At 44.8% G+C, this 9653-nt stretch overlaps 1 protein-coding gene across 9 annotated transcripts in view; it reads right to left on the bottom strand.

The window, feature by feature from the left end:
- Positions 1-951: 951 nt before the first annotated feature.
- DMXL2 (Dmx like 2) overlaps positions 952-9653 on the bottom strand; it is an 82573-nt gene continuing 73871 nt past the window's right edge. For all 9 annotated transcript variants that reach the window (XR_015750787.1, XM_087972678.1, XM_087972679.1 and 6 more), the window contains 4 exons: positions 8472-8563; positions 7835-7887; positions 3753-3970; positions 952-2699 (listed from right to left, as the gene is read on the bottom strand). Coding sequence is in view for 8 of the 9 variants with exons in the window: in XM_087972678.1 (XP_087828804.1) it covers positions 2490-2699; positions 3753-3970; positions 7835-7887; positions 8472-8563 (573 nt within the window). In the remaining variant the exon portion in view is untranslated. The remainder of the gene's footprint in view (positions 2700-3752; positions 3971-7834; positions 7888-8471; positions 8564-9653) is intronic.

Raw genomic sequence — 9653 nt, 5'->3', positions numbered from 1 at the left:
ATTAAAAGGTAAAGGTTCCCCTCGCACATCTGTGCTAGTCGTTTCTGGCTCTAGGGGGCGGTGCTCATCTCCGTTACAAAGCCGAAGAGCCAGCGCTGTCCGAAGACGTCTCCGTGGTCATGTGGCCAGCTTGACTACATACCGAAGGCGCACGGAATGCTGTTACCTTCCTACCAAAGGTGGTCCCTATTTTTCTACTTGCATTTTTACATACTTTCAAACTGCTAGGTTGGCAGAAGCTGGGGCAAGCACTCCGCTACATGGTGCTAAGGATTCAAACTGCTGAACTGCCGACCTTTCTGATTGACAAGCTCAGCGTCTTAGCTACTGAGCCACCGTGTCCCTATATTGATTGATTAGGAACCTCTATAAAATAAACTCCTTAATTGTGGGTGATTTTGGCCAAATCCATCCCTATTTTCTCTACAAAGACTTGTCTATGACTTAAAAAAAATATATCTGTTGGAGCTTCCTTCACCTCATCCATTATCTAGACCAGTTCCTCCCAGATGGATTCCTTCCTCATAGGTTGGAACTACAAGTCCCAGAATACTCTAGAAACCATGTAGATGTTACCATACTGGGATAAATCTTCTTTAGATTAGCTGAAAGCGTTCTCCTTGCAAGTTTGCATATGTCTTTCGTCTAGCACCTAATTATATTTCTGTGCTTTAAAAAAAACACACCCAAATGCCTGAAATTCTAGAAGAAGGATTTTCAAATTAACACGGTATCAGTTAAAAGCTTATTAAAAAGCAGAAGTTTAAGGTAGGAATGCTATCCTAGTAAGATGAAAGTCTTGCCCCACAGATTAAAAAAAATGGTGCAAGAATTCCATTGTTGCAAAAGCATTTAACTTTTTTCACCCCTTCTAGGCAAGAAGGAAACCAGTCAAAACCAGTCTTAGTATCAACATCTTCCAAAGCCCCCTAGTAAAATGCCAACTCTACATCCTGTGAAATAAAAGGAATTTATTTAATTTCCAAAGATAAAACTAACAAATGATAGTTGCTTTCTTCTCATATACATACTTCACAGCTTGCAGTTTAAAATTGCTTTTAGGCAAAGGTGCAATTTATCCCACCGGCTTCTGTTTCGCTTGTACAGTACAGCACATACACGAACACTCACAAGAGGGAAAAAAATAATAATACAATTCATCAACATTGAAGTACACAGACATCGGCTGTTTCTCTTAGTAAGAATGTGTTGGCTTGTTTAGAACAGAGAAAATACGTCTAGATATGACAAGAGCTAGTATATTACAAGCAAACAAGAGTGACCTCTGCATAGTTTATACAATTACGCTGTGGAAGTTGGTTTAAATTTGTCAACTCTTTCCTAGCTGGCCATGTGGAAGGCTGATATCAGTTTCTCAAATGAGCAGTGGATGGGTTTGCTACTGCATTTTCCCATAGTATTATTTAATTAAGTGTTGAGTGTGTATGTGTATATGTGTGCTTACTGGCCCAAATAAAACTCAAGTAATGATGAGATGCTAGATATAGTTTCTTGAAAACTTTTGGTGTCCACAATACATTCCTGATCAAAATGACAAGGCTGAAAATAAATAGAGGGAAGAGGAGGAACACTAAAAAGTAGAATGTGGTATGAGATGAAGGTCTTCAGAAGACACAGAAGTTTTTTCCTCCTCCGTCATCTCTTCTGTCACTTTTCCCTCTTGATTCTTCTTTCATCCAGGGTACTGAGAAATGAGGACACTCACAGCAAACGAGGGGCTAAATATTGCACAAAGATACGCTGGGAACATGGAAACACCAGGATTTGATTTTGGATGGCAATATTATGGTTCAAAAATGTTGACCATCCATAGCGATCAACATGAACGTGCAATTTTAGAAAAAAAAAGAAACTGATTCTATAGTAACTGCGTAATGTAGCGTATCTCGGTTATTATGTGCATTGATGCTAACTGGAAAAGGATCTCAACATTAAATTAAATTAAAAAAATCAACAACCCTCAACATTAAATTAAAAACAATAACCCTGCTGAGCCACCAAATCATTCCTCATTGCACATTAGCCCACAAATAGTGCATTCGTCACATGGTCATTCGTTATAGGACCCCAAGAAATGATTACGAATATAAAAAAAAAATATAACACCATAAAAATTACACTCCCTCAGAAATCCTTACCTCCCCTTTCATAACCAGAAGGGAAACAGACACTATTCAAGTGAGGGAGGACATGACAGTTGAAAGAAGAACACTGAAAAGGCCCACTATGTATCCCCTGGAAAAATCTAACTCTGAAATAAACAAACCATGATTGGTGCCCCTCCTAGAGTGCCACTGCAGTGCTTGGAACGATATGAACGTGCGTGTGTAAACCTTGCTCTCCCTGCTACTTCAATACTGGTATTAAATGTTGCACTAATTTCTCGGGAAGCCAAGTGTAGAAAAGCATTCCTTGTAACTCTTGAGGGAAGGCCAGGCCTTCTCCTTTCGATGGGGCGGCTGCCGAGGCTACATAATGTCACAGAGGTCTGAGGGGATATTGAAAGCGTTGGGCAAAACCCTCATTTTCAGAGTGCCGTCTGCGCCGCAGGAGAAAATGCGATTGCCCGGGGCCATTTCGATCTGCATGACTCCTGTACTCAGGTTGCGGAAGATGGATTGCTTGGCGTGTTCGTGTTTGAAGGAATGGATCAAACTGTAGCCGGTCAGTCTCCAGACCTAGGGTAAAAATGTTTTTGTTCAAAAGTGGACAGGCAGGAAAACCAGACAGTCAATATCCAGGAACTGACTTGTTTAACTATTGTGGAGTCCTTGGTGTCCAAGATCAACCAAGCTCAGAGAGGATCAAGGACCCTGAGCTAAAAATATTCTCTTCTATTGCTTAACTGTTGTCTGATGAATATGGATGAGCTGCGGTGGCGCAGTGGTTAGAATGCAGTATTGCAGGCTAATTCTGCTGACTGCCGGCAGTTCAATCCTCACTGGCTCAAGGTTGTCTCAGCCTTCCATCCTTCCAAGGTTGGTAAAATGAGGACCCAGATTGTGGGGGCCAATGTGCTCTGTAAATTGCTTAGAGAGGGCTGCAAAGCCCCGTGAAGTGGTACATAAGTCTAAGTGCTATTGTTATTGGTTTAGACCAGGGGTGTCCAACCTTGGCAACTTTAAGACTTGTGGACTTCAACTCCCAGAATTCCTCAGCCAGCAAAGCTTGAAGTCATCAAAGTCCACAAGTCTTAAAGTTGCCAAGGTTGGACACCCCTGGTTTAGACCTTCCTTATAATTAGGAATCAAACTATCAAACTATCCACTATCAAACTAACAGAATAACAGAATTGGAAGGGACCTTGGAGGTCTTCTAGTCCAACTCTCTGCTAAAGCAGGAGACACTAAATCAATAGCTGTCCAATCTTTTCTTAAAAGCCCGCTGTGATGGAGCACTCACAACTTCTGGAAGTAAATAATCCCACTAGTTAACTGTTCTTGTCTTGCTTTCAGGTGCTTTGGAAAATAGGTTGACGCCGTTCTTTGTGGTGGCCCCTTAGATACTGGAACACGGGTATTATGTCACCCCTAGTCCTTCTTTTCATTAAACTACTCTTGATGTTAAGACCTTCTTCTCTGTGCCATCCCTTCAGGGACACGGAAGGGCCATCTTGGTCTTCTCAAAGCTCCACTTCACTCATTCCCTCCATCTCCCTTCCTAAGACTTGGCTTCCAGCCCTCAATCCCTCTTGTTGTCGTTCCTGGATTGGAAAAGTGGACTAAACTCACCTTTACGTTCCCTTCTGCAGAACCTGTGCAGAAACATTCTTCTGAGGAGTCCAAGGCAAGGGCCTTGATTGAAGAATCATGTGCCTGAAATGTGTGAAGGGCCTGCCTTTGCCGGATGTCAAAGATGGAGATATGGCCTTTCCTGCCTCCGGAAATCAGCAGTTGATGTTTTGGTGCGTACTGAAGCACTGTGGCGCCATGTTCATGACACGTGAAGGCTAAGAGGGAAGACAATCATCCAGATGGTTCTTAGTAATGGTCATAAGCCTCAACATGTCCCTCAGCTGAGTAATGTAAGAACAAGGGAAGTCAGGGAGATAGCAAGTAGGTGGAACTTGTATATCTGTATCAGCTTTTCCCATCCTGGGTTCCTTCAGATATGTTGGAAAAACAATCTGCAGAATTGTCCCAAGGGTGCTTCTACAAAAGGCAACAGGTCTTTCTTGTTTTTGCTTGAAGACCTTGTTTGCTTCTTCAGAACTGAAGAAGCTTCTTGGATAAGAAGCGAAATGTCTTCAAGCAAAAAGAAGGAAGTCCAGTTGCCTTTTGAAGAAGCACCTTTGGAACAACCAGGACCTGGATGACTGAGAATCTCCATCGACAATCTGCAGAACTCCCTAACTAGCACTTCATATAGTTCAGTGGGGGCTAACCTTTTTGGGCTCCTGTGCCAAAAATTGTGTGTGTGCTTGCCCCAGAAAGCAATACGCGCACAAGCCCCACCCCTATGCATGAGCACGCAATTCCCCCCCGCTGCTCCCTTACCTGCACTGCATCTCGCAGCTGATTTTCGGCCCATTTTCGGCCTCCTAGAGACTTGAGGAAAGCTTCTGCAGGCTTTGCAAGCCGAAAAAATGGGCCTGTTTCATCACTTCCGGTATTTCCGGAAATACAGGAAGTGACAAAACGGGCCTATTTTTCGGCCTGCAGAGGCTTTCCTCAAACTTCTGGGAGGCCCAAAAAGGCCTCAAACAGGCCAAAAATCAGCTGGGAGGCACGCGCATGAGCAGTGAGGTGAGTTTGCCTGCGGCTCGTGTGCCAGCACAAATGGCTCTGTGTGCCACGCCTGCCATAGGTTCAGCATCATGGATATAGTCTGCGGGCAATTGTCCTAACATATCTGGTGGGCAGCATGTTGACACAATTTGATTGTGGGTTGACTGGGGGAATATAGATTTCAGCACTAAACAGTGCTGAAATCTATATTCCTATTTTTCAAAATATGTCTCCCAACAATCTATTTTTCTAAAGTCTACTTTGAAATGCATTTGGAGTGTACATCAGAGGCAATATTCATAGGAGATGACTTGTCAAACCATTGTGTATGGATTAAACCCTAGTCATCTAGGTTCACACAATATGCTAAACCATGATTCCCCAACTAGAGCGGCAGGACTGACATAACACACATACAAGCAAGCCCACCTTATGGCTTAGGACAGGAGTCTTCAAACTTGGCAACTTTAAGACGTGTGGACTTCAACTCCCAGAATTCCCCAGCCAGCATGGTTTGGCTGAGGAATTCTAGGAGTTGAAATCCACAAGTGGTAAAGTTGCCATGTTTGTAGACTCCAGCTTAGAACGTCTTCTGAACCTGGTTACATTCAGAAAGCTATTCTATTTGCTAGGAGGTAGAAAAAAAAATTAGATAACCAACATTTGGAGGATTGAGGAGTGCTTTCAGATGATTGAAATGACACAATTATTTAATCGATTGCTGTCTTCTAATGTTAGCTATGCCCAAATGCAAATGCCAGGCCAATCGAAGAGCAAGAAAAATGAACAATAAAACAATGGATTGAAAGCCCCCCCCCCGCCCCCAGGTGACTGCAGTGGTGAAAGAAATGCATTCTGATACTTTGCCTTTCTGTCTCAGGATAAGTCTGCAAATTCAGGATTTGTTTTCTTTTTAAAAGAAATGTTCAATCTGCAATTGAAAACCTGCAGCCCCCTTTCCTGCTTCTTGCACCAAATTCCTTTGCATCTTCAGAAGAAAAGAAAAATAATCCATCAACCACTTCTATCAGGGACAGCTGGTTGCTCTCTTAACTTTTCATATTCTCTGGCCATGCACAGATTACAGGTCCTAGAAGCTATCTCCTCCTCCTCCACATTTACGCATGGCTTGGGCTCTTATCGTGCTGATTAGCTGGTGTTTTGTCTGCTTCAGAGACAGGCAAATTCTGCCGACTCTCTTTCCAGATCTTTCCGAGAGCGGAGGCTGTGGGGCAGGAAGGAATGGCTCACTCAAGGAGAGGAAAGGAGAAGGGAGAGGTTGGTGAGTGCCAAGTTTTATAATGGAAGTTTTCAAACGGATCCTGTTGATTCGGGAGGGTTTATAGGCCACCAAACTTCTGAAGGAAGTCTTTGGTTCTGCCTGTGAGAAACACACAGGGTGGTTAAGGGAGCAGGCTAGAAAGTGGTGGGTTGGGAGTTCTAGTCCTGCCTTAGCCCTGAAAGACAGCTAAGTGACTTTGAGTCAATCACCAGGGGACTGGGAATTCTAATCCCACCTTAGCCATGAAAGCCACCTTTAGGCCAATCACCAGGAGACTGGGAGTTCTAGTCCTGCCTTAGCAATGAAAGTTAGCTGAGGGACTTTGGGCCAATCATCAGGTGACTAGGAGTTCTAGTTCCACCTTAGCCATGAAAGCCAGTTGACGGACTTTGGGCCAATCACAAGATGACTAGGAATTCTAGTTCCGACTTAGCCATCAAAGCCAGCTGAGGGACTTTGGGCCAATCATCAGGTGACTAGGAGTTCTAGTTCCACCTTAGCCATGAAAGCCAGCTGAGGGACTTTGGGCCAACCATCAGGTGACTAGGAGTTCTAGTTCCACCTTAGCCATGAAAGCCAGCTGACGGACTTTGGGCCAATCACAAGATGACTAGGAATTCTAGTTCCGACTTAGCCATGAAAGCCAGCTGAGGGACTTTGGGCCAATCATCAGGTGACTAGGAGTTCTAGTTCCACCTTAGCCATGAAAGCCAGCTTAGGGACTTTGGGCCAATCATCAGGTGACTAGGAGTTCTAGTTCCGTCTTAGCCATCAAAGCCAGCTGAGGGACTTTGGGCCAATCATCAGGTGACTAGGAGTTCTAGTTCCACCTTAGCCATGAAAGCCAGCTTAGGGACTTTGGGCCAATCATCAGGTGACTAGGAGTTCTAGTTCCACCTTAGCCATCAAAGCCAGCTGAGGGACTTTGGGCCAATCATCAGCTGACTAGGAGTTCTAGTTCCGTCTTAGCCATCAAAGCCAGCTTAGGGACTTTGGGCCAATCATCAGGTGACTAGGAGTTCTAGTTCCACCTTAGCCATGAAAGCCAGCTTAGGGACTTTGGGCCAATCACAAGGTGACTAGGAGTTCTAGTTCCGACTTAGCCATCAAAGCCAGCTGAGGGACTTTGGGCCAATCACCAGGTGACTAGGAGTTCTAGTTCCGACTTAGCCATCAAAGCCAGCTGAGGGACTTTGGGCCAATCATCAGGTGACTAGGAGTTCTAGTTCCGTCTTAGCCATCCAAGCCAGCTGAGGGACTTTGGGCCAATCACAAGATGACTAGGAGTTCTAGTTCCACCTTAGCCATGAAAGCCAGCTGAGGGACTTTGGGCCAATCACAAGGTGACTAGGAGTTCTAGTTCCACCTTAGCCATCAAAGCCAGCTGAGGGACTTTGGGCCAACCATCAGGTGACTAGGAGTTCTAGTTCCACCTTAGCCATCAAAGCCAGCTGAGGGACTTTGGGCCAATCACAAGGTGACTAGGAGTTCTAGTTCCATCTTAGCCATCAAAGCCAGCTGAGGGACTTTGGGCCAATCACAAGGTGACTAGGAGTTCTAGCTCCTCCTTAGCCATGAAAGAGTGACTTTGGGCCAGTCGTTCTCTCTCAGCCCAACTCACCTCACAGGGTTGCTGCTGTGGGGAAAACAGAGGAAGGATTATTACGCATGTTCACCCCTTAAGTTATTTATGGAAACAATAAGGCTGGGATACATGGATGAAATAAAACAAAATAAAGCTAAATAAAATAGGATTCCCCTCGAATCATTTTACTTACATCAAGATGTTTGGCAAGAAACCTACCATGTATGAGGTTGTTAGAGGATGACACCAAGGTGTCCCACAAGCACACATTTCTATAAAAGAAAACACACCCATGTAAGATCGTTAGTACTCAACAGTCACCAAACCAGGAGTAGGTGGTTACCGGTTCACACCGGTTTGGGTGAACTGGATGTTAATTTTATATCTGGTTCACCGAACTGGTAGTTGCAATGACTGGCTGGCCCTGCCCAGCCCCTCCCCTCTCCTCCCTGGAGTCTCCACACAGCCTATTTTGGATCCCAGGTAAGTGCAGGGCTCAGGGAAGGTGAAAAACGGGCCACCTGGAGGCTCCAGAAGGCTGAAAAATGGCCCTCTGGAGAGCCTCTGGAGTCTGGGGAGGGCGGGAAACGGGCCTCCTGGAAGTTCCAAAACAGGCCCTGTTTCTGGCCTCCAGAGGGCCTCAGGATACCAGGGATGCCATTTTTGTCCTCCTGGAAGCTTGACGAAAGCCTCCAGAGTCCAGGGAGGGCGAAAACGCCTCCCCCCGGCACTGTGGTGCAAGAGGCCAACTAGGCCAGGCCCACGAGAACCGGTTGCTAAATTTTTCTGAAGTTCACCCCTGCACCAAACCCACATTGGGTGACTGTCCCCGCCCGACTTGTTTTTCTGAACCCACCGGTTGTCGTTGGACTGTCCAGATGTGGCCACTAGACTCGAAGAGGTAACGAAGGCGAAGTCACTTGTGGTTTTGCTGTGGCACTGCCAACTCTGTAAAAACAACAACAACACAAGAACAACAACCCCAGACACGGTGCGTTCAGTGGTAGGGTACAAACCACACATTCTACATTCAGATGGTCCAGCCATCCCATCTTCTCAAGCTAAACGGCTGGAACCCCCATGAGAGCTAACAATTGCCTATACAGAAGCCTGATGATGGCAGATGAGATTCTGCTGAAACGTTGCTACAACTTTAAAAGCACAACTACAATGATGTGGGAAAATACCCGAACAAAGCTGAATGCCATATATATATATATTCTCAGCTGTAAAGCCCAGGGAATGAAAAAAGGAGCTTAATTAACACTCTCATTCATAATTATAATCTTTTTCTCGCAATCGCTAAGGGGAGAGAAATCTAATTAAAATATGACACTTGGAAAGGACAAGATGTTTCCCTCGTCTCTGTGTACCATCTAAAATGGATTTCAAGGATTAGAAATCAATGCACATTATTAGCCAGCTGGAAGTCTTGCAGCTGATAGGATCCATAAGTGGAGCGATGAAAGTCCAGAAAATAAATAAATAAAATAAAATAAGCAAGCAAACAAGCAAGGAATTTGGAGGGGGGGGGGAGGCAGAAAAACACGGAAAATAACTTTTTTCTGGCAATGTTGGGTGATTTGTTCCTTCCCTCCTCTGAATTTTTCCAAGGTTTTCCTTCTCTAGATCTTCTCAGCCCTATCAACAAGCTTTAACTTAAATATATATATACCTTCCAGTAGAGTATTTCCCCCTTCTAGGCCAGATATAGCTCCCGAAATTGTCTTCTGATTTCAAAAAGTTCAACAAATGGACATTTTATCACAGTGATGGCTAACTTTTTCAGCACTGAGTGGCCAGGGGTGGGATACGACAGGGTTAACTACCAGTTAGTTTGGTCATTTACGAGGTTGGGTGATTTATGATGTGCTTCCCTGCACGCTGCCAGCCCCGCGCCTGTAAATCATCATCAGCACTTTTGTGCAGAGAAGCAGCCTTTCAAAAAGCCCCTTTTCCCTGCTTTTTTAAACTGCAGCTGTGCCTTGCACGGCAGCTGAAGTTGAAAAATCAGGAAATAAAGGTCAGGTAAGAGCCC

This window comes from Notechis scutatus, chromosome 11 (genome assembly GCF_049901735.1).
Source record: "Notechis scutatus isolate UNSWTSFEM ecotype Mainland chromosome 11, rNotScu1.2, whole genome shotgun sequence".
NCBI lineage: Eukaryota > Metazoa > Chordata > Lepidosauria > Squamata > Elapidae > Notechis > Notechis scutatus.
Note: the sequence above shows the minus strand (reverse complement) of the source record. Positions and strands in the feature narration are given on the sequence as shown.